Raw genomic sequence first — 25775 nt, forward strand, 5'->3', positions numbered from 1 at the left:
CGAGAGTCAGAGCGGGGCCGGCCAGGCCGGGCACGGCATTCCGTCATGCGGAGGCGGCTGTGAAGGAGGGAGTCCGCGAGAAGCCGGAAAGCCCCAGCCCAGCGCTACCTGTTCCCCGCCGCGGGCCCCGGGAAGGCGCCGCCGCCGCCGTGTGTTTCCTAACTGTGCCCCGGGGCCTCGGGCTTGGGCCTTGGGCCTGATTTACCTCAGTGGGAGTGGGGGGGGGGGAGGGTAGGGGTAAAGCGATCAGGGTCGCCATGGCGGCCGCCAAGTTCGAGTCGCACGACCGGACGAGCTGGTACTTCGGCCAGCTGAGCCGGCAGGAAGCGCAGGCCAAGCTGCAGGGCCAGCGGCACGGCACTTTCCTGGTGCGGGACAGCACCACCTGCCCGGGGGACTACGTGCTGTCGGTGTCGGAGAACTCCAAGGTGTCGCACTACATCATCAACAGCCTGCCGGGCAAGTTCAAGATCGGAGACCAGGAGTTCGACAACCTGCCGGGCCTGCTCGAGTTCTACAAGATCCACTACCTGGACACCACCACCCTGATTGAGCCGGCACCCCGGGCCGCCGGCCCGCCCGCCTCGCTGGGCAAAGGCCCAGGCCACGTCCTGCTGGGGGGGCCTGGCTCCGGCTCTGGCTCCGGCTTGTCGTCGGGCGGCGGCGGCGGCGAGGAGAGCGCCGAGTACGTGCGGACTCTCTACGACTTCCCCGGCAACGACGTGGAGGACCTGCCGTTCAAGAAGGGCGAGCTGCTGGTGATCGTGGAGAAGCCCGAGGAACAGTGGTGGAGCGCCCGCAACAAGGACGGCCGGCTCGGCATGATCCCCGTGCCTTACGTCGAGGTGGTGGTCAAGTCGTCGCCCCAGCAGCAGCAGCAGGCGCCCGGCTACCGCAACTCCAGCAGCTACGGCATCCCCGAGCCTGCACACGCTTACGCCCAGCCCCAGACCAGCAGCCCCCTGCCCACCGGCGCCAACCCGCTGCCCACCACCCAGAACGGACCCGTCTACGCCCGGGCCATCCAGAAGAGAGTCCCCTGCGCCTACGACAAAACGGCCTTGGCATTGGAGGTAGGTGCACTATTGGGGCGGCCCAAAAAACACCCAACTTAAGTTTATAGATCCTTCCAGGAGACTTTCAGTGAACGTCCTTTCCTAAATTGTATCTGACAATTATTCCACTGTTAAAAGTAAAACTTTGGGATGGGGGACAGTCATGTTGAAGCTAGGATTGTTTTCCTTCAACAGAGAAGGTTAAAGGGAGGTTTAATAGAAGTTCTGAAGGATTTGGGAGTGGACAGGGAGGAGCTATTTCCACTGGTAGGAAAGTTGCTAGCCAGAGGACACAGATTTAAGGTAATTGGCAAAAGAACCACTAAAGAGATGAGAGTTCTTTTTTCTGCAGCAAATTATGATCTGCAAGGCACAGTCTGAATGGGTGATAGCAGCAGATTCTTTCAAAAGAGAATCAGACATATTATTGAAAAGGGAAAAATGCATGGCTACGGGGAAAGTACTGCACCAATTGAATAGTTCTTTCAAAGAGGCGCAGTGCATCTTTGCTTTATGATCCCATGTTTTTTTTAAAAAAAGAACTGCATCTAGGTTAAAATGTGATACTAACTCCCGAATACTAGTGTCCAATAATATCAGTGCTAGAAAGATTGAACACTGGCACAGATCGACCAAACCCTGCATATTACTTGAAATCAGCCAAGCAAGCAGAAACAATGTGAAGATTAGTTTTAAAACTTGTCTTGTTTGGAGTGATCTGCCAGATGTAGTATTGGAGGCACAGATGGGCTGTTCAGAAAGAGCCTGGTTTCTAAGACAGGACAGTTTGGGGATGGCGTCCAACTTTTTTGACAGCATGAGTCTTATTAATTTGTATACACCAAACTGTGGACAGTAAATTGCTTTCATTTAAGATCCACGGATGAGGCAATAGCCCGAAAAATACCTGTTCCAAACTGGCAAAATTCAAACCAAACTAGTAAGAAAAATAAGGCCAAATACGATCAAGATACTGGGATTGGGTGACATGTTAGGGTACTAAGCGATGAAGTTTGATGAGCCAATTCAAGTTTTGTCTTTGACTTCCATTGTGTTCCTATTTGAGGATTATTTAAAAGATGGTTTATGTTGTACTTTGTGTTTCAGAAACATCTCTGAAGTCATTCACGACTGTTCCAAAGTCTATGCAGCAGCTGTTATTTTGTATTTGCAAGCTGGCTGTGTATTAAGGTTGAGTACAAGGTTTGCAGTTGCTAGTACTGGCAACAATCCCATTGAGGTGCATGGCGATCTGGAGTTGGTCTGCTTTATCGTAGTGCGTGGTCATTGGTGGGAGAGCTGTATGTCTGCAATTGACAGCACTCTACTGGTGTAAGTGTCTTAAGGGGTATTGGGTTAACAGCCTCAGATGATTTTTGACTTGCAAGAGTATATGCAGGTTGGGTGTTTAAAACTAATTCAGTGATTTTGGAATGCCATCTTTTGAAGAGCCAGTTGTATCTGAATGGTGACAGATTAGGAAAAGGGGAGGTGCAAAGAGATCTGGGTGTCATGGTACATCAGTCATTGAAGGTTGGCATGCAGGTGCAGCAGGCGGTTAAGAAAGCAAATGGCATGTTGGCCTTCATAGCGAGGGGATTTGAGTACAGGGGCAGGGAGGTGTTGCTACAGTTCTACAGGGCATTGGTGAGGCCACACCTGGAGTATTGTGTACAGTTTTGGTCTCCTAACCTGAGGAAGGACATTCTTGCTATTGAGGGAGTGCAACGAAGGTTCACCAGACTGATTCCCGGGATGGCGGGACTGACCTATCAAGAAAGACTGGATCAACTGGGCTTGTATTCACTGGAGTTCAGAAGAATGAGAGGGGACCTCATAGAAACATTTAAAATTCTGACGGGGTTAGACAGGTTAGATGCAGGAAGAATGTTCCCAATGTTGGGGAAGTCCAGAACCAGGGGTCACAGTCTAAGGATAAGGGGTAAGCCATTTAGGACCGAGATGCGGAGGAACTTCTTCACCCAGAGAGTGGTGAACCTGTGGAATTCTCTTACCACAGAAAGTTGTTGAGGCCAATTCACTAAATATATTCAAAAAGGAGTTAGATGAGGTCCTTACTACTAGGGGAATCAAGGGGTATGGCGAGAAAGCAGGAATGGGGTACTGAAGTTGAATGTTCAGCCATGAACTCATTGAATGGCGGTGCAGGCTCGAAGGGCCGAATGGCCTACTCCTGCACCTATTTTCTATGTTTCTATGTAAGAGAGAATCAAATTCTAAGTGTGTAGCTTTTGCTGTCACCTGTAGAAAAAGTAACACAGGAAAACCACAAAAAGTAGAGCATTAGGATGAGCACTTCAGAGAGACCTGTGGAAATCTATAGTTTCATCCCTGTTAACCTCTGATAAATGGTCTGTTATTTTTGAAGCGTAATGTATGAAATGGTGACCCTTACGAGGCAGGAAAATGAAATATATCTCCGGGGGAGTTGTGTAAAATCTGAGCTGGAGCCTTCCTGAAGCAAGACACAGCAGAATTCTTGAGCAGATATGCTCGAGATAACCAATGAAGGCCTCCCATTTGAAATTGCCGTGTCATTTCCTAAATTTGCAGTGTGTATTTTCTTTGGATTTGTAAGTTGATTTTGCAACAGTGTTTTCACAATTTCATTCAGTGTGTTAACCAGGAGGGATGTGAAAGTAGAGAATGGCTACTGCTGCCGCCAGGCTTTGTATTCTTCCTGGGGTGAACCAGGAGGGATGCATGTACAGTATTGGGATGTGCCATAGTAATTGGCAATTGATAGGACATGTTTTTGTCTTTCATTATGATCTGGTTGTGCACTCTAATTTTGTATTGATGTGCTTTTCAATCTGTATTGTGCTATCTGTGCCTGATTTTGAGCTAGATTGTGGATCTGGCAACTTGCAGGCAACCATCCACTCAATGGCACTTGGGCCATAGCTGAGTTATGGATCTGATGCCATGTTAATGGGAGATCTGTCGTGAATACAGCCAATGGAAGTTAAAGGGTTTCAATTCCAACCAGGCTAATTCAATACATAGAAATTCAACCAAACCAGCTGGTCTGTGCATTCTTGCATTGCACAGTTAACCTGGTAATCAGTTTTTTAAAAAGAGAGATTGAGAATTTAAAAAGCAGTGCTAAGGATTTCTGGTTAGCCTGATTTCTCTTTTTTGTATCTTTGTCAATTATTGTTGAGTTTGATACAGAGGTTGCTGACTTTGTACAGGAGCTGAATCATCAGTTGGAATCATTAACTTGTATTCCTCATGGTACTAAGTTCTGTTTCTTCTTAGGTTTTTTTCCCTCCCTGTGAAGGCCATTGTTCAAACAGAAATAGAAAGAAATTAAAGTTGATCTAAATTGTTCTTAATTGGCTGATCTTTTTTGAATTACTAAGATCTCCCGAGTATTGTGACCTGATCATACAATTATTAATTCTGGAGAAAGAATTTATTTGCGCTTGCAAGAAGTCATTTGGGATATTGAATCTGATTTTATAAAATCACTTAAATTACTTCTATTGGACTGAAACAAGGTGACAAATAGTACTGTTGCAGTGCTGGCTTCTGGTGTACACGTGTATTGAAGCTTGGCCCTTGAAGTGTTTGCCCTATTTGGATTTCCCCTGTGGTAATGTTTGCACTGCTGCACTGGCAGAAGTAAGCAGGATCTCTGGGATTAAGTTGGTTCCAAGGTAGCTTGTTTGACATTGAGAGGTTAGAACCATCCGTGATCTTGGTGGCTGGTATTCTTTTCACTCTGCTCCAATGCTTAATGAATGCCCATTCTGGGTAACCAGCAGGAAGCTTACCAGGGCTGTATGATGAGCTGTGCGGTTTTACTGTGTTAAACTGTTTCAGTATCCCGATATATAGTTGTAGCGGGGGGGAAAGGGAAATACTAATCTCTAGCCTTGTCAACTGCACCCAAGTCTTTAGGCGTGGATAAGTGGAGTCGGTTCCTTTTCAGTTTTAGTGCCCCCGCCAGATCTTTCTGTGGCAGTAGAAGGGGATTGACAAGGTGAATGGAGAGCAAATAACAAATTAGAAGCCAAAGAGATGGACAGGTGAGGCAGGTAGAGAACCAAAGAAGAGGTGTGAGAAGACTGGAAAGAAGAGACCAGAACAAAAAGGGGACCAGAAAAGATGGTGAGGTCATGCACTTTGGCAGAAAAAAAATCAAAGAGCACGTTATTATTTAAATGGAGAAAGATTGCAAAGTGCTGCAGTACAGCGGGAACTTGTGCATGAAACAAAGAAGGATAGTATGCAGGTACAGCAAGTGATCGGGAAGGCCAATGGTATCTTGGCCTTTATTGCAAAGAGGATGGAGTATAAAAGCAGGGAAGTCTTGCTACAGTTATACAGGATATTGGTGAGGCCACACCTGGAATACGACGTGCAGTTTTGGTTTCCATATTTACGAAAGGATATACTTGTTTTGGAGGCAGTTCAGAGAAGGTTCACTAGGTTGATTCTGGGGATGAGGGGGTTGACTTATGAGGAAAAGTTGAGTAGGTTGGGCCTCTACTCATTGAAGTTCAGAAGAATGAGGTGTGATCTTATCGAAATGTATAAGATTATGAGGGGGCTTGACAAGTTGGATGCAGAGAGGATGTTTCCACTGATGGGGAAGACTAGAACTAGAGGGCATGATCTTAGAATAAGGGGCTGCCCATTTAAAACTGAGATGAGGAGAAATTTCTTCAGGGTTGTAAATCTGTGGAATTCGCTGCCTCAGAGAGCTGTGGAAGCTGGGATGTTGAATAAATTTAAGACAGAAATAAATGGGACAAGCGATAAGGGGTTATGGGGAGCGGGCGGGGAAGTAGAGCTGAGTCCATGATCAGATCAGCCATAATCTTATTGAATGGCAGAGCAGGCTCGAAGGGCCGTATGACCTATTCCTGCTCCTATTTCTTATGTTATGTAAAAGATGGTAAGGAGCTGGAAGATGGAGAGCAAAATATTCAGGCTTTGGAAGTGGGGATTGTGGCAAAGAAGGGGGGCGCTGACCACATGAAAGGAGGAGGTTCAATGAGGGCAAAAGGGTCCTCGCATGTTCTTTTGCATTTAAGGGTGGGGTTCTTTTTGTGTAATGATGGCTCTCACGCCATTGTGTAAACGTGTCTGTCCCACTCAAGTTTTGATACATGATGAAAGATTGGACACTGTGACTTTAAACATCCATGGGTAAAGGTTAAGGAGCAAACCCTCGTAGAGTTTTCCGGTAGTTTCTTATACATTTTCTTTGTTAAATATAAAAATAACTTTTCACACCCCTTTGGGTGTGTACCCTACAGTTCTGCAGACCAATAGATGAACAGCTAATGAAGATTGTGGACTTTCTGTATAAGGGGAGTTTGTCAGGGTGAAGCTTCAGTTGAGAGTGTAACTGTTTTCAATGGGGTCACAGGATGACTGTCTTTAAAGAAGCTGCAAGTTGGGACATGGTCTTCCAATGTTAAATACCAAACTGGCATCAATATTCTGACTGTCCGCATTAGCACATTCCAGCTTGGTTCATTGCTTGCACCAGGATACCAGAGAATGAATCTTTCTGAGATCGATTGTTTTAACCTTTGAAAAATACTTTAAAGCTTGTGTAAAAGGTCTACGAGGCTTTCTTATGTCTGAAAATATACATGTGAATGCTAGTCAAGATTATAAATTCATGTTAGTCCTGAGCTTTGCTGTGATAGGAAGAACATAAAAAGCAATATGCACACAGTTCTGAGCAGGATTTCAATGAAATGTAATGTTGGGGCTCTGGACAAAGCTACACTGCAGATTTTTAGTTAAGATTTTAGAATGGTATTATACTGAATAATAACCCCCGGCTACTATTCTCTACTGCTAACAGTCTTAAACCCCTCTCCCCTGTCGCCACCGCACTCGCCTCCAACATCAATTGTGAGGAGCTCATGGACGACTTTGTCTCAAAGATTGAGACCATCCGATCAGCTTCCTCTGGCACTTCCATTCCCTCCCCTATCCCATCGGGCCAAACTTCCTCTGAGGTTCCCCCCTGCCCAAACCCTGAACTTGCATCTCTCCAGTTTCTCTTTGATCTCCCCTCTTGACATCTCAACGCTCACCCTGCCCATGCGATCCACTTCCTGCTCCCTTGACCCTATTCCCACTAGACTGCTGACCACCCAACTTCCTTTTCTGGCTCCCATGTTAGCTGACTGTGAACGGTTCTCATTCCTCAAAAAAAACAACCCTTGTCCCCACTGTGCTTGCTAGCTTATTGCCCCATCTCCAACCTCCCTTTCCTCTCCAAAGTCCTTGAACGTGGTGATGCCTCCCAAATCCGTGCCCATCTTTCCCGGTACTCAGTGTTTGAATTCCTTCAATCCGGTTTCTGCCCCTGCCGCAGTACTGAAACGGCTCTCATCAAAGTCACAAATGACTTCCTTTATGACTGTGACAAAGGTAAACTATCCCTCCTCGTCCTTCTTGACTTGTCTGCAGCCTTTGATGCAGTTGACCACTCCGTTCTCCAACGCCTCTCCACCATCGTTCAGTTGGGTGGGACTGCACTTGCCTGGTTCCATTCTTATCGATCTAATCACAGCCAGAGAATCACCTGCAACGGCTTCTCTTCCCACTCCCGCATCGTTACCTCTGGTGTACAAAAATCTATCCTTGGCCCCCTCCTATTTCTCATCGACATGTTGCCCCTTGGCGACATCATCCGGAAACACAGTGTCCGTTTCCACATGTACGCTGATGACACCCACCTCTACCTCACCACCACTTCTCTCGACCCCGCCACGGTGTCTAAATTGTCAGACTGCTTGTCCGACATCCGGTACAGGATGAGCATAAATTTTTTCCAATTAAATATTGGGAAGACTGAAGCCATTGTCTTTGGTCCCCGCCTCAAACTGCGTTCCCTAGCCACTAACTCCATCCCTCTTCTCAGCATCTGTCTGAGACTGAACCAGATTGTTCGCAACCTAGGTGTCATATTTGACCCTGAAATAAGCTTCTGGCCACATATCCATAGCATAACTAAAACCACCTATTTCAACCTCCGTAACATTGCCCATCTCTGCCCCAGCCTGAGCTCATTTCCTGCTGAAACCCTCATCCATGCCTTTGTTACCTCTAAACTTGACTATTCTAACGCACTCCGGGCTGGCCTCCCACATTCTACCCTATGTAAAGTTGAGGTCATCCAAAACTCGGCAGCCCATGTCCTAATTTCACACCAAGTTCCGCTCACCCATCACCCATGTGCTCGCTGACCTACATTGGCTCCTGGTTCAGCAATGCCTCAATTTCAAAATTCTCATCCTTGTTTACAAATCCCTCCATGGCCTTGTCCCTCCCGATCTCTGTAATCTTTTTCAGCCTCACAACCCCCCCCACCCGAGATGTTTGCACTCCTCAAAATCTGCCCTCTTGTGCATCCCTGATTATAACTGCTCAGCCATTGGTGGTCGTGTCTTCAGTTGCCTGGACCCTAAGCTCTGGAATTCCCTCCCTAAACCTCTCTGCCTCTCTACCTCTCTCTCCTCCTTTAAGATGCTCCTTAAAACCTATCTCTTTGACTAAGCTTTTGGTCTGCCTTAATTTCTTCTTGTATCGCTCTGCGTGAAATTTATTTGTTTTGTTTTCTAACGTTCCTGTGAAGCGCCTTGTGACGTTTCACTCCGTTCAAGGTGCTATTTAAATACAAGTTGTGGTATATAGTTATAAAGTAAAGATACATCCCAAGGCTCTTCAAATCGGGATAGAGAAATGGTCTAGACAGGAAGCAAGACTTTAGGAGGGATGACAAAAAGCTATGCCAAAGAGATGGGTTCAGGGGGTGGGCGAATGGTGGTGGGTGAGATAGGCGAGTGGACCTTCTTGCATGCAACAGCATTTTGGACAATCTTGAGCTTGTTTAGGATGGGAGCCCAGAAGGGAGGGTGTCACAGGTATGGAGGGGACAAAGGTATATAAAGGAGTGAGTGGAATAATCAAGGATTCTCTTTACTAACTGTTAGTTAGACATTTTGTCCTTCCAAACTGGGAGACAACATTCTGAGAACATTAGGGTTAAGTACTCTTGGTTAAAGGACTGTCATTGAAGGTGAAATAAATTTGAAGAGGTGATTAAGAGCGTATCAGAGAACAATGAATGGTCTTGACTGGACTTCAGGAATCCTGCCTGTGTGGTAGATTTTTTGGGGGGCTCCAGTGATTGTGATCCTGATACATGGCTGTGGGAGAAACTTGTTCATTCAGTAAAGTTTTAAAATAAGTTGATTTTGGTCCAGGACTGTGTGGTAATCACTGGAGTATTTGTCCAGATACATAAATCTTTTGTTTAAAATAAAACAACTTTCACAGCAAATGGCTCAAGGTGATCTCTGAGTCCTTGGTCGCGTGGTTTGGTTGAATACTGACTTTGTAGTATTTTCTTCGGTCCTAGAATTTGTACAAACTCTGACAAGTTACTTTGACCAATGCAGGCACTTGATTCAAATTATAGGCTTATTTCTCTTAATTCAAATTATAGGCTGATACTAATTTTTTTAAACGACAAAAAAATGATTGTAAAATGTAAAACCGAATTATAACGTGGAAAATCACTGCTGAAGCATTTAAATTGTATGAAGTGTTCACTTGCCAGTCACCTTCCTAGGAGTAGTGGTGAAGGATTAAAGCTCAGATTTGCAGTAACGGTTGGACCTGTCTGGTCTGGCACCCTTGGGACCAGAGAATTTGCCGAACCACGGGAGGTCATGCCGAGCCCAGGCTTACTGGTACGTCGTGACAGCGCTCGGGCTCCTGAACGCCTCCGCCACACTCCAGCTCAGGCTGCGCAACTCCGGCCTCGCGCTCTGTCTCCGTGCTGGTTTGCTGTTTTATTTCTAAGCTCGTGTCTCACTGCCCCCCCCCCATCCCGCTGCACCCGGACCCCCCCCCCCCGCACTGCCGCACCCACCACTCATGCTCCAGGCACAAAACTGATGCCAAACCATGGGTGGTTCCAGATCTGAGAGGCACAACCTGTAGTAGAACCAACCTATAACTAAGCCATCTAGAATAGAGCATCCTAGGTTCAATCTTGTATTTTATAAAGCACGTTTAGCATGGACGGCATTTTACGGCACTTCTCAGAGGAGAGAAAGGCAAACAAAATATCAGTGATTGAATGCTGATAAAAGATGGATTTAAAAAGGAGTAGAATCATTTGTGCTGGGGTGCGGTAAAGCTAATATTGTTGACTTCAGCATTCTTGGGTAGAGAGTGGGAAATCAGCCCGGGTTCCCGTTTAGCCACTCTCCAGTTATCCTGCTGGAAAGGGCATGTGTAGGGATATTGGGATATGCTTTAATGGTTCCCATCATTGAAAAACTTGTCAGCGTTAACTTTTTAAAATAATATATATACATATACACTCACGCTGTCTGGGTGATGTACTAAAGACTACCTGGTTATTCTGGAACTACAGTAGCATATGTCAGTGCTGCTGCAGTGGGGTTGTTGGAGAGACTACATTTGTGCATAAAGTAGCTATATTCTGCCCCACTCTCCACAAAAAAGAACTTTAGGACAGGCACTTTGGTTAGTTCAGACTTCCAGATGTGTTTAGAATGCTGCAGATGTAGCACGTGCTAAGCAGAATTCTCTTTCCCACCTTGTTGCGATTTGATTGTGTGCTGAAGTGTGCTGGTAAATTAAGCCTAAATCTAACCATTATTCATTCATGTGTTCAAAGCTTGGGCAGGGGGAAGGAATTAAGAATAAGCAACACAACAATGGCCAGCCTGTGAATGCTATTATAGTTCTGCAGCTGTTACAAGGGTTATGTTTGGATTTTGGGGGAGGGGAAAAGTCTTGAATTAAGAAAATCACTGATGAAATACTTCCTCAAGCCATGAATACTTGGCTTGAGTTTCTTAATATCTCCTGTCTTCCAGACAGTGCAACATTTAACTGTGTAATTGAAACATATTAGTTCAAATGGAGTATAGCCAATTTTGTGCTTGGACACAATAGTGCTTTAAAATTGGTTTGGTTTGTAAGGGTAATAAAACGTGTATTTTATGTGATGGTGAGTCTCTGAGGCGAGCCATTGGAATACAGAATTTAGAATTTTTCTCTTCCAATTTACTTCCCCTCTCAAGTTGTTGATATGCTGGGGCAGGGTTCCACAGATCCCAGCAGTCCTCAAGTACTTCATCCACATCCCCCTTTGTGTGCCTGTGATGCATGCTGTAAGGCTATCAGACCAAAGCCAAAAACCAAGGCTCCTGTAATGTTCGCATGCACTGTACAACTTGGGTTGCTCAACAGTGGGTCTGACTTGGGAACCTTGGCCAACTCGTTCTCTTCCGTCATTTCTTCTCTCGTCCCTCTGAGCCTGGAGCCACAGGCTGGGGGGTGGGGGAACGAGACTTGGTGCCACCGTGGGTTATGCATTTGCCTTTTACCATTGGAACCTGTGATTCCATCTAGTTTATTACGATGGGATGAGAATTGTCACCTTAACCGTAAGGGGCCAAAATTGCCCCTCTCTATAAGAGCCGTGACTGCCTCAGAGGTGCCATGGGTTGGTAAAGAGGGGCTGACATTTTGTACGTTGCCCTCCTTTATTTTTAGAGCAGTATACAGGATTGCCATGACTGGCGACGCCCCTCTTTCCGCCCTGTGGGAGTGGATCGACTGCAGGTCTGTACCCCCGACAGCTTTCCCTGGCAGGAAGTTTCTTGTGGCTGGGCAGTGCATCCGCCGTGGCCGCCATTTTAATTTAAATGTCTGCCGACTCCGAATTCGGACCGACACTGGCAGCTGGCCCAGCTGAAACCCTCCCTGGTGGTCCAGTGGGTGCCACTAAAGTGGCTGCAGAGCTCGCAGCAGCCCTCCCCTCTAACTGAAGGGGAGGGACGTTGTGACATGTCAGCACGGCGCTGATGACTTGGAACGGCGGCTGGCCCGACAGAACGGCACATCCGCCCTGCCACAAAAAGAGCTGAATATCACCCGATTCTCCGCCCCATACATTGGGGTGGAGAAAACACTTAAAAAGCGGTAAGTTTGGGGCAGAGGGCAATTTCGGCCCCCAAGAGTCCTATACGAAATACATTTGGGGAATCTCCGTTGCTTCCTGGTTAATGCGGGAAACAACAACTTACAACGTTAAAGGCGCTATATAACTGTAACGTTTCATAAAACTGCTCCCAATTAGGCACTAAATTGGTACATGAGCTGAGAGGCAATGGTGCTGTGGCTATGGGACATAGAAATATCACACTGATCTAGTATAAGTTGAGGCACATTGATCAGAATAGAGCTTTTTGCCTTGGAATGCTCATATTGGGTGTCTTTTCCCATGGCCTCGATTTTGAATAAGACTATGTTATTGGGAGGAGGAATATGTCCCGATTGAGATGAGCTAAATTTGTTGTTGGCCAGAGATCAATCAAACTCAATCTGTGTGACTCAATTGTATACAAATGGATGGATTTAACAAAGTTAATGTCTGAACACTTTAACACATTAATTCCCATATCTACTCAAGAAAGTAGCACCTTCCTAGGAGCTTTAGCTGTGACGGCAGGGGGAGAGTATTTACGAGGTGTTTGTGATCTTCTGGAAGTGCTGATGTTGGACAGATGCCTTCTGGTACATCACCCAAATGGACATTCTTCACCTTTTTAGCCTCAACAACAGTTACAACTGGAATATTGTATTACGCCTTTTTAATGTAGAAAAATATCCCACTGTGCTTGACAGAGGCATAAGGACGGTGGGGGGGAGAAGAAACACAGAAATAAAGCCAAGGAAGGAGAAATTGTTTGGGGGGGGGGGGGGTGATGACCCAAATCCTTGTCAAAGAGGTGGCCTTTAAGAAGGGTTTTAAATGATTGGCGGAAGCAAAAAGGTGGAGGGGTTTGGAAGCGATTTCTGAGAGTGGGATCTAGGCAAATACCAATGGAGAGTATTTAAGTAATTGAGTTTGGAGGTGCTCGTGTCTGCAGACCAGCCAAATGAGGATGGATTGCGGTCAATTCTAAACTGCTGAATGGCTTAATAGATAATGATAGAAATTGGAAAGGGGAAGAGTTTGGGGTAACTTCTCCCTATCAGTCATTAGTACTGAAGCAGTGTCTCAACTGTTGCTACAGATGAGAGTCAGTAAGACATTCCTGTTTGTCTGAACATAAAACAAAATAGCACAGATTCAGGAAGTCTGAGATGAAAACAGAAAATGCTGGAAACACTCAGCAGGTGAGGCAGCATCTGTTGAGACAACAAGAGTTGTTACTGTTCCCGCTAAGCTGCGCAGCGGTCTACAGGTCCTGTGCAGACCACTCACTAGCTTTTACATTGACAAAACCGTGTGTGCACAAACATTTGAATGGGCTGCGCAGCTAGTTAAAGGGACAGTGCAACTAAAATTAAAATTAGACGGAACATTGGTGTGGACCCTTTGTCAACTTGCGTAAACTCCTCTCTTCGCTCTCTGATCTGCTGAGTGTTTGCAGCATTTTCTGTTTGTTGTCTGAACTTTGATGGTTGCGGTTTGTTCCTTGCTGCTGGAATCGCTGGTAGTTCATGGAGTAATGCGGATAGGTTGTAGGTTCCCCATGGTTCTTTGCATACAGTCAAAAGACTTTTGCAGCACAGGAAGAGCTATCTACTTGGTCCTTGTGCTTTATTGTTTCAAATCTTTCCGTCTCCCAACATTTTTCCACTCACCTTTTTAAAAGCTATTGTGAATCTTGTTTCCACCACTCTGGTAAAGCATTCTGCATCCTAACAATCCAGTGTGTAAAAAGAAAAGCACATTTTCTAACCTCTTCATTTATTTTGGTCATAATCTAAAGTTTATGCCCTTTAGTTACTGGCTCACCAAGCAGCTTTACTGAGTCAAAATTTTTGAGCTCCTACCAGAACTCTGATCTGTTGAAATAGTCCCAGTTTCTGTAATCTGTTATCATAAGTGAAGCGTCTCATGCCAAAGATACCCAAACCTGGACATAATATTCTAACCAGTGACTTTCTCATTTTGGCATGAGGTCTTGTGCTTTGTTCTCCATACTCCCATTTATAAGGATGCCATGTCTTTTTATTAGCTTGATCAATTTTTCTGGCCCTTGGACTGACCCTTGAGTTCAAGAGCAGCACTGTCAAAGGTCTTGGAGCAAATTGTTTACCAACCCTCAGCAAAAGAGCTCTGTAACCTGAAGGTCCAGGAACATAAGAAATAGGAGCAGGAGTAGGCCATTTGGCCCCTCGAGTCTGCTCCACCATTCAGTAAGATCATGGCTGATCTGATCTTCTACCTCAACTCCACTTTCCTGCCTGCTCCCCATATCCCTTTACTCCCCTATAGTTCAAAAATCTGTCTATCTCCACCTTAAATATATTCAATGACCCAGCCTCCACAGCTATCTTAGGTAGAGAATTCCAAAGATTCACAGCCCTCAAGAAGAAATTCCTCCTCATCTCTGTTTTAAATGTTCGACCCCTTATTCTGAAACTATGCCCACTAGTTCTAGATTCCCCCATGAGGGGAAACATCTTCTCTACATTTACCTTGTCAAACCCCCTCAGAATCCTATGTCTCAATTAAGATCACCTCTCATTCTTCTAAACTCCAATGAGCATAGGCTCAACCTTTCTTCATAAGACAACCCCTTCATCTCTAGAATTAACCCAGTGAACTTTCTCTGAACTGCCTCCAATGCAAGTATATCCCTCCTTGAATAAGGAGACAAAAACTGTACGCGGTACTCCAGGTGTGGCCTCACCGATACCCTGTACAGTTGTAGCAAGACTTCCCTACTTTTATACGCCATACTCCCTGCCTTCCTAATTACTTGCTTTACTGTACCTGCATGCTAACATTTTGTGTTTCATGTAACAGGACTCCCGATCCATCTACCGCAGCATTTTGTAATCTCTTCATTTAAATAATTAGATTTTTTATTCTTCCGACAAAAATGGATAACCTCACATTTTTCCACATTAAACTCCACCTGCCAAATTTTTGCCCACTCACTTAACCGTTGCAGATTCTTCATGTCTGCCTCACAACTTACTTTCCCACCTACCTTTGTATCATCAGCAAACTTGACAATAGTGCACTCGGTCCCTTTATCCAAGTCGTTAATATCGAATGTAAATAGTTGAGGCTCCAGCACTGATCCCTGTGGCACCCCACTAGTTACTGATTGCCAACCCAAGAATGACCCATTTATCACAACACTCTGTTTTCTGTTAGTTAGCCAATCCTCTATCCATGCTAATATATTACCTCCAACCTCGTGAGTTCTTTTCTTGCGCAGTAACCTTTTATGTGGCACCTTATCGAATGCCTTCTGGAAATCCAAATACCCTACATCTACTGGTTCTCCTTTATCCACCCTGCTCGTTACATTCTCAAAGAATTCCAGCAAATTTGTCAAACATGATTTCCCTTTCATAAAACCATGCTGAATCTGCTTGACTGTATTATGATTTTCTAAATGTCCAACTACTACTTCCTTAATAATGAATTGTAGCATTTTCCCAATGTCATATGTTAGGTTAACTGGTCTAGTTTCCTGCTTTCTGTCTCCCTCCCTTGAATAGGGGCGTTACATTTAGCAGTTTTCCAATTGCTGCGACCTTCCCAGAATCCAGGGAATTTTGGTAGATTACAACCAATGCGTCCACTATCTCTGCAGCCACCTCTTTTAAGACCCTAGGATGCAGGCCATCGGATCCAGGGGACTTGTCCACCTTTAGTCCCATTAGTTTACTGAGTAACTTTTTCTCTAGTGATTGTTTTGGTTTCCTCCCTCTCTATACTCCCTTGATTCTCTATTATTATTGGGAAGTTTTTGGTGTATTCTTCCATGAAGACCGATATAAAATATTTGTTCAAAGTCTTTGACATTTCCCTGTTTCCCATTATTAATTCCCCAGTCTCATCCTCTAAGGGACCAACGTTTAGTTTAGCTACTCTCTTCCTTTTTATATACCTGTCGAAGCTCTTGCTGTCTGTTTTCATATTTTTTGCTAGTTTACTCTCATAATCTATCTTCTCCCTCTTTATTATGTTTTTAGTCATCCTTTGCTGGTTTCTAAAAAATACCCAATCCTCTGGTTCACCACGAATCTTCGCAACATTGTATGCCTTTGTTTTCAATTTGATACCATCCTTAACTTAGTTTGCCATGGATAGTTCAGCCTTCTCTTAGAGATTTCTGACTGGGATAAATCTTTGCTGAGAGTTATGAAATATCTCCTTAAATGACTGCCACTGCTTATCTATCGTCTTATCCTTTAATCTATTTTACCAGTCCATTTTAGCCAACTCTGTCTTCATACCTTTGTAATTGCCTTTATTTAAGTTCGGGACACTGGTTTGAGACCCAAGTTTCTCACCCTCAAACTGAATTTGAAATTCTCACATGCTATGATCACTTTTCCCTAGAGGATCCTTGACTATGCGATCATTTATTAATCCTATCTCATTACATATTACCAGATCTAAAACAGTCTGCTCCCTGGTTGGTTCCACAACATATTGTTCCAAGAAACCATCCCGAATACACTTTATAAACCCTTCCTCAGGGCTACCGTTGCCAATTTGATTTGTCCAATCCAGATGAAGATTAAAATCGCCCATGATTATTACAGTATCTTCCCCATTATTTCTTGATTTATACTCAGTCCTACAGTGTGGCTACTGCTTGGGGGCCTATAGACTACTCCCACCTGTGAATTCTGGCGAAGCATGTGGAATTGGAATCACTTCATCAGAAGTGCTGGGCTAACCAAACTGGCAAGAGCTTTGAGAATGTACCATACCATATCTAATCATTGCATCGTCCTTTCCCGATGACTGAGTTTATAATGAGTAGCTAATCATATAGAATAGAAAGGCGCCAGCTTTCATCTGCTCTAATTGGGAGTGCTGCAATTGGCCACTGTTTCTGGGTTAGAGAAGGGAAAATTTGCCATGGCTCAAGATCATTACCCAGTAACTCTTGCTGAAGGGGTGTGTGGGTTTATATATATAATATATTCATATCTGGTTTGGCTGTGATACCCCTGAGGTCAAATAGTCTCCAGATATTAACTCTCCAGGCTGAAACATGAGTAATAGCACTTGGACAAGATGCAGGCAACCAACTCCCCAAACTGTACCCCAGTAAAGACTCGTGTCTTCAGGAAAGGGAGACATTGGGAAGAGAAGAGGATTTAAAAAAATGAGTTTATATTAGTTTCGGTGATACTGCGGGAAGAGGAGAATTAGTATGTAATGAGCTATCCAAAAGAGTTACTTAGCTGCTTCCTGAGCCCACCCCACACACCACTATGTTGGCTGAGGTCAGCTAACGTAGCACAGATCAGGAGCTGTAATGGTCTGTGTACTTTAGTGTTCCATCACACTGATGATTATTTTACTTTAACTGATTATTTTTGTGGCTCCTTATCCCATCAAGTATCTGAACTGCAATGCATTACTTCTGGATTGAGGTTACTGTAACGTTATGTCTCTCAGTGCCCTGTTGACCTGTGCTTCTGTTCATGACATTGCTTGAGGAAGGGATGTTACTAGGACCCATGATAGTTTTTTGAGCAGTGCCATGGGATCTCTGATCTCACAAACCTTTGGAACAAGCAAATGTCCTCGCTTTAACACCTAATCTGGTGTATGGCACTCCCTCACTAGCGCATGGAATCTGGGCTTCGATTATATGTTCAAGTGCTGCAGTGGCATCTGAATCCGACAGTCTATGGATTCAAGTTGAGAATGATTTTTTTTTTTAAATTCGCTCATCGCTTGTGGGCATTGCTGGCAAGGCCAGCATTTATTGCCCGTCCCTAATTACACTTGAGAAAGTGGTGGTGAGCCACACTGTAGTCTGTGTGGTGAAGGTACTCCCACAGTGCTCTTAGGGAGAGAGTTGCAGGATTTTGACCCAGTGACGATGAAGAGTCCTACTTTTTTTTTTAAAAAGGAGGCAGACAAAAAGCAGGAAACTATAGACCAGTTAGCCTAACATCTGTCGTTGAGAAAATGCTGGAGTCCATCATTAAGGAAGCAGTAGCGGGACATTTGGAAAAGCATAATTCAATCAAGCAAAGTCAGCATGGTTTTATGAAAGGGAAATCATGTTTGACAAATTTGGTGGAGTTCTTTGAGGTGGTAATGAGCAGGGTGGATTAGGGGGAAACCAGTGTATGTGGATTTCCAGAAGGTATTCGATAAGGTGCCACATAAAAGGTTACTGCACATGATAAAAGCTCACTGGGTTGGGGGTAATATATTAGCATGGATAGAGGATTGGCTAACTAACAGAAAACAGAGTCGGGATAAATGGGTCATTTTCCAGTTGGCAAACAGTGACTAGTGGGGTGCCGCAGGGATCGGTGCTGGGTCCTCAACTATTTACAATCTTTATTCATGACTTGGCTGAAGGGACCGAGTGTAATGTAGCCAAGTTTGCTGATACAAAGATGAGTGGGAAAGTGAATTGTGAGGACACACAAAATCTGCAAAGGGATAAAAACCCCAGGCTAAGTGAGTGGGCAAAAAATTGGCAGATGGAGTATAATGTGATGAGGTTATCCACTTTGGCAGAAATAATAGAAAAGCAAATTTTATTTAAATGGAGAAAAATTGCAAAGTACTGCAGTACAATGGGACCTGGGGGCCTTGTGCTTGAAACATAGTTAGTATGCAGGTACAGCAAGTAATCAGGAAGGCAAATAGAATGTTGGCCTTTATTGCAAGGGGGATGGAGTATAAAAGCAGAGAAGTCCTGCTACAACTGTACAGGGTATTGGTGAGGCCACACCTGGAATACTATGTACAGTTTTGGTCTCCGTATTTAAGGAAGGATATACTTGCATTGGAGGCTGTTCAGAGAAGGTTCACTACGTTGATTCTGGAGATGAGGGGGTTGACTTATGAAGATAGGTTGGGCCTATACACAGTGGAGTTCAGAAGAATGAGAGGTGATCTTATTGAAACATATAAGATAATGAGGGGGCTTGGCGAGATGGATGCAGAGATGATATTTCCACTGATAGGGGCAAAGGGTGTTAAAAAGACAAGCCTGAGGGCTCTGTGCCTCAATGCAAGGAGTATTCGGAATAAGGTGGACGAATTAACTGCACAGATAGCAGTTAACGGATATGATGTAATTGGCATCACGGAGACATGGCTCCAGGGTGACCAAGGCCAGGAACTCAACATCCAGAGGTATTCAACATTTAGGAAGGATAGACAGAAAGGAAAAGGAGGTGGGGTGGCGTTACTGGTTAAAGAGGAAATTAATACTACTGTTTGGTGGTCTGTACACAACTCCCACTAGCGCTTTCTGCCCTTTGGTATTCCGTAGCTCCACCCATACAGATTCCACATCATCCAAGCTAATGTCCTTCCTTACTATTGCATTAATTTCCTTTTTAACCAGCAACGCCACCCCACCTCCTTTCCTAGAATGAGAAAGTCCTAATTAACAATCTTGTTGTGCGAGGCCCCTTGGGGAAGAATGACCATAATATGGTAGAATTCTTTATTAAGATGGAGAGTGACAGTTAATTCAGAGTCGAGGGTCCTGAACTTGGGGAAAGGTAACGTTGATGGTATGAGATGTGAATTGGCTAGAATAGACTGGCGAGTGATACTTAAAGGGTTGACGGTGGATAGGCAATGGCAAACATAAAGATCACATGGATGAACTTCAACAATTGTACGTCCCTGTCTGGAGTAAAAATGAAATGGGGAAGGTGGCTCAACCGTGGCTAACAAGGGAAATTAAGGATAGTGTTAAATCCAAGGAAGAGGCATATAAATTGGCCAGAAAAAGCAGCAAACCTGAGTACTGGGAGAATTTTGTAATACAGCAGAGGAGGACAAGGGGTTTAATTAGGAGGGGGAAAATAGAGTATGAGAGGAAGCTTGCTGGGAACATAAAAATTGACTGCAAAAGCTTCAAAAGATATGTGAAGAGAAAAAGATTAGTGAAAACAAACGTAGGTCCCTTGCAGTCAGATTCAGGTGAATTTGTAATGGGGAACAAAGAAATGGCGGACCAGTTAAACAAATATTTTGGTTCTGTTTTCACGAAGGAGGACACAAATAACTTTCCGGAAATACTAGGGTACCGAGGATCTAGTTGAGAAGGAGGAACTGAAGGATATCCTTATAAAGCAGGAAATTGTGTTAGGGAAATTGATGGGATTGAAGGCCGATATATCCCCGGGGCCTGATAGTCTGTATCCCAGAGTACTTAAGGAAGTGGCCCTAGAAATAATGGATGCATTGGTGATCATTTTCCAACAGTCTATCGACTCTGGATCAGTTCCTATGGACTGGAGGGTAGCTAATGTAACACCTCTGTTTAAAAAAGGAGGGAAGAGAGAAAACGGGTAATTATAGACTGGTTAGCCTGACATCAGTAGTGGGAAAAATGTTGGAATCAATTATTAAAAATGAAATAGCAGCGCATTTGGAAAGCAGTGACAGGATCGGTCCAAGTCAGCATGGATTTATGAAAGGGAAATCACACTTGACAAATCTTCTGGAATTTTTTGAGGATGTAACTAGTAGAGTGGACAGGGAGAACCAGTGGATGTGGTGTATTTGGACTTTGAAAAGGCTTTTGACAAGGTCCCACACAAGAGATTGGTGTGCAAAATCAAAGCACATGGTATTGGGGGTAATGTACTGACGTGGATAGAGAACTGGTTGGCAGAGAGTCGGGATATACAGGTCCTTTTCAGAATGGCAGGCAGTGACTAGTGGAGTACCGCAGGGCTCAGTGCTGGGACCCCAACTCTTTACAATATACATTAATGATTTCGATGAAGGAATTGAGTATAATATCTCCAAGTTTGCAGATGACACTAAACAGGGTGGCGGTGTGAGCTGTGAGGAGGACGCTAAAAGGCTGCAGGGTGACTTGGACAGGTTACGTGAGTGGGCAAATGCATGGCAAATGCAGTATAATGTGGATAAATGTGAGGTTATCCACTTTGGTGGCAAAAACACTAAAGTAGAATATTATCTGAATGGCGGCAGATTAGGAAAAGGGGAGGTGCAACGAGACCTGGGTGTCATGGTACATCAGTTGTTGAAAGTTGGCATGCAGGTACAGCAGGCGGTGAAGAAGGCAAATGGCATGTTGGCCTTCATAGCTAGGGGATTTGAGTATAGGAGCAGGGAGGTCTTACTGCAGTTGTACAGGGCCTTGGTGAGGCCTCACCTGGAATATTGTGTTCAGTTTTGGTCTCCGAATCTGAGGAAGGATGTTCTTGCTATTGAGGGAGTGCAGCGAAGGTTCACCAGACTGATTCCCAGGATGGCAGGACTGACATCTGAGGAGAGACTGGATCAACTGGGCCTTTATACACTGGAGTTTAGAAGGATGAGAGGGGATCTCATAGAAACTTACAAGATTCTGACAGGACTGGACAGGTTAGATGCGGGAAGAATCTTCCCTAATGATGGGGAAGTCCAGAACCAGGGGACACAGTCTTAGGTTAAGGGGTAGGCCATTTAGGACTGAAATAAGGAGAAACTTCTTCACTGAGTTGTTAACCTGTGGAATTCCCTGCTGCAGAGAGTTGTTGATGCCAGTTCATTGGATAGATTCAAGAGGGAGTTAGATATGGCCTTTACGGCTAAAGGGATCAAGGTGTATGGAGAGAAAACAGGAAAGGGAATGATCAGCCGTGATATTGAATGGTGGTGCAGGCTCGAAGGGCCGAATGGCCTACTCCTGCACCTATTTTCTATGTTTCTATGATAAACTAAAACTAGGGGACATAGTCTTAGAATAAGGGGTCGCTCATTTAAAACTGAGATGAGGAGAAATTTCTTCTGATGGTTGTAAATCGATGGAATTCTCTGCCCCAAAGAGCTGTGGTGGCTGGGTCATTGAATATATTTAAGACGGAGATAGACAGATTTTTGAGCGATAAACGAGTAAAGGGTAATTGGGAACGGGCAGCGAAGTGGAGCTGAGTCCATGATCAGATCAGCTCTGATATTGAATGGTAGAGCAGGATTGAGGGGCCAAATGGCCTACTCCTGCTCCTATTTCTTATGTTCTTATGAAGGAACGGTGAATTACTTCAAAGTCGGGAACATGGAGGTGGTGGTGTTCCCATGAGCCTCCTGCTCTTGTCCTTTGAGGTGGTAGAGGTTGCAAGTTTGGGAGGTGCTGGCAAAGAAGCCTTGGCGAGTTGCTGCAGTGCATACACACACTGCAGACACAGTGGTGGAGGGGGTGAATGTTTAAGGTGGTGAATGGTAGTCAATCAAGCGTTTGTCCTGGATGGTGTTGAGCTTCTTGAGTGTTGTTGGAGCTGCACTTGTCCAAGCAAGTGAAGAGTATTCCATCATGCTCCTGACTTGTACCTTGTAGATGGTGGAAAGGCTTTGGGGAGTCAGGTGGTGAGACACTCGCCGCAGAATACCCAGCCTCTGACCTGCTCTTGTTCCCACAGTATTTATGTGGCTGGTCCAGTTAAGTTTCTGGTGAATGGTGACCCCCAAGATGTTAATGGTGGGGAATTCGGCGATGGTAATGCTGTTGAATGTCAAGGGGCGGTGGTTTGGAGATAGTCATTGCCTGGCACTTGTGTTACTTGCCACTTATCAGCCCAAGCCTAAATGTCGTCGAGGCCTTGCTGCAAGCGGGCATGGACTGCTTCATTATCTGAGGAGTTGTGAATGGCACTGAACACTGCAGTTATCGGCAAATATCCCCACTTCTGTCTTTATGATGGAGGGAAGGTCATTGATGAAGCAACTGAAGATGATTGGGCCTAGGACACTGCTCTGCAACGATGTCCTGGGGCTGTGAAGATTGACCTCCAACCACCACATCGGTCTTCCTTTGTGCTAGGTATGACTCCAGCCAGTGGAGAGTTGTGATGGGTGCTACGTCTGAAGATCAATAGCTATTTTGAATTAAAGATGAAGCCCGTTTCAATATCTTGAGAAAGCAGAATGGTTCTGCTTAGGAGTCATCTGCCTATGGTAGCATTCTAACTGGGGACTGTGTTTTCCCCTTGGACAAGTGTGCACCTCTTAAAATGTAACCGTTACAAATATATGTCGGTCAACAATTAATGTAAGTACTTTGGGGCTTGGAGATTGTGCATGTGACACAAATATAATTGTATTTCCGTTCTATAGAATCATAGAAATTTACAGCACAGAAGGAGGCCATTTCAACGCGTTGTGTCCGCGCCAGCCCACAGAGCTATCCAGCCTAATCCCACTTTCCAGCTCTTGGTCCATAGTCCTGTAGGTTACAGCACTTCAGGTGCACATGCAAGTACTTTTTAAATGTGTTGAGAGTTTCTGTCCCTCCCACCCTTTCAGCAGTGAGTTCCAGACCCCCACCACCCTCTGGGTGAAAACTTTTCCCCCTCAAATCCCCTCTAAACCTCCATCCAATTACTTTAAATCGATGCCTGCGTGTTGTTGACCCTGCTGTTAAGGGAAATAGGTCCTTCTTATCCACTCTATCTCGGCCCCTCATAATGTTATACACCTCAATAAGGTCTCTCCTCAGCCTCCTCTGTTCCAAAGAACACAAACCCCAGCCTATTCTGCAAAATTCTGTCTAACTACTTGTATCTTTTCCTTATAATGAGGCAGTGCATTGTGGACAATGTTTATTTTGTATAAGTGCTCTCTCTAACTATCAACTTACTCTAGTGTGTGTTCTAGTCATCTTTCTTGTACTTGATTGTACGTAGAATTTGTTAAAGACTATACTATCCTGGTCAGGTGTGTTGAGAAACTTTATTTCTAAGCATCTGGCTATTCAGTGATGTGAAGCAGATTACTGCCTTTTTAACAGCTGCTTCCAGAGAAAATGGTTATATTGGGGCAAAACCCTGGAGAGGGCTTGAATTATTCAAATGTGTAACCAAAACTTTCTGTTGGAGAAAGAACAGAATAGGAAGGAAAAGGGAGAAAACTTTCAGGCCTGGCACAAGACCAGCTTTTTGAGTTCAACAGTATGGCCGCTTAAAAATGTTTGCCTATAAAGAATTATTGCCCTGGGTTATAGACTACTACTGGTGTTGAGCACCAAATCTACAGCTATTTTTACCTGGTCAGTCTATGGCCAGACTCCCAGGTGTCAGTGGGGATGTCGCACTTTATCAGGGAGGCTTTGAGGGTGCAAATGAAGTGCAACTTTCAACAGTAAATTCGAATCCTCTCGTTGCATTTTAAAGACAGAAGGGTTGATCCTGCAAGGCCTTGCTCCTGGCACTGAGACTCTGTCTAGAGCGCACAGATTGAGGAATCGAAGGTGGAGAACAGTTCAGCTGATTTTTGGTGCTTCTGATTCTCTAAATTGGGACGTGCATCAGATTCTCTTATCCGTAATCCTGTAGAGTGCGAGAGACTGCTAGAAATGGGGCTTGCAAAATCACTCCTAAATTCCCTTTCAGAAGGAGGAAAAAATACAATCAGTAAATATGAAACCCTTTTAAAAATAGGATCAAACCACGCACCATGTTAAACCACCAAACCATACAAAAGTGCAAATACAGCAAGGCCAAAGTGTTTTTGCAGAAGCTCCAGCAATAGCAAGCAGTCCCTTGGAGCAGTGTATCATTTCCTGGAGCAACAGAGCAATTCACGTCCAGGAGCGAACCTTCTAGTGGTTTTCCTGCTGCTCTTTGTTAAAATTCGAGCCCAGCCACCTGACTAGCATCACGTGGCATTCTGTAACCAGAAGAGAAACCGTTCTCTCCAGAACAAAGGCCACTTTCAGCAATTTTATTGACTTTAAAAAAAAAAAAACTTTTGGGTAACATTGTGCAGGAACAATTTTTCAACAGGGGTGAAGGGGCGCAGCTTTGCAGATCTGTATATCAAAAACAATTGTGGCTGATCTAGCAGTCGCGGAATCAAGGACTTGAGTAAGTCCAACTAGATTAAATGTCCAATATTGTACACGTGATTGGATCGGCATTCACGTTTACATAGTTAGATTTTCGACAGCTGATGAGGCACGATGACACTTGTGTTATCGGCAGGCTTGGATTAATCTTACTGACGTCTTATGGAATAACATGCACTTCAGCTCAGTATACTGTGCTGTTGTGTGATACATTGTGTGATCTCTCCTCTCACTTTACGCTCTTCACTGTCACAGGTAGTACCTCCTCCTTTCTCCTGTATGGCTCAGAGACATGGACCATGTACAGCAGACACCAAGTTGCTGAAGAAATATCACCAACGATGCCTCCGCAAGATCCTACGAATCCCCTGGGAGGACAGACGCACCAATATCAGTGTCCTCATCCAGGCTATATCCCCAGCATTGAAGTACTGACCACACTCGATCAGCTCCGCTGGGCAGGCCACATAGTTTGAATGCCAGACATGAGACTCCCAAAGCAAGTGCTCTACTCGGAGCTCCTTCACGCCAAACGAGCCAAAGGTGGGCAGTAGAAACGCTACAAGGACATCCTCAAAGCCTCCCTGATAAAGTGCGACATTCCCACTGACACCTGGAAGTCCCTGGCCCAAGACCGCCCTAAGTGGAGGAAGTGCATCCGAGAGGGTGCTGAACACCTCGACTCTCAATGCCAAGCTCAGGCAGCGGAAAGAATGTGTGACAAACTAGTCCCACTCACCCCTTCCTTCAACGACTATCCGACCCACCTGTGACAGAGTCTGTGGCTCTCGTATTGGACTGTTCAGCCACCAAATAACTCACTTCAGGAGTGGAAGCAAGT

The 25775-nt window shown here is 44.8% G+C and overlaps 1 protein-coding gene across 2 annotated transcripts in view; it reads left to right on the forward strand.

The window, feature by feature from the left end:
* The first annotated feature begins 240 nt into the window (after positions 1 to 240).
* crkl (v-crk avian sarcoma virus CT10 oncogene homolog-like) overlaps positions 241 to 25775 on the forward strand; it is a 100906-nt gene continuing 75371 nt past the window's right edge. For both annotated transcript variants that reach the window (XM_070887520.1, XM_070887521.1), the window contains exon 1: positions 241 to 1073. In XM_070887520.1, the coding sequence (XP_070743621.1) occupies positions 258 to 1073 (816 nt within the window). In that variant the 5' untranslated portion in view covers positions 241 to 257. The remainder of the gene's footprint in view (positions 1074 to 25775) is intronic.

This window comes from Pristiophorus japonicus, chromosome 8 (assembly GCF_044704955.1).
Source record: "Pristiophorus japonicus isolate sPriJap1 chromosome 8, sPriJap1.hap1, whole genome shotgun sequence".
Lineage (NCBI taxonomy): Eukaryota > Metazoa > Chordata > Chondrichthyes > Pristiophoridae > Pristiophorus > Pristiophorus japonicus.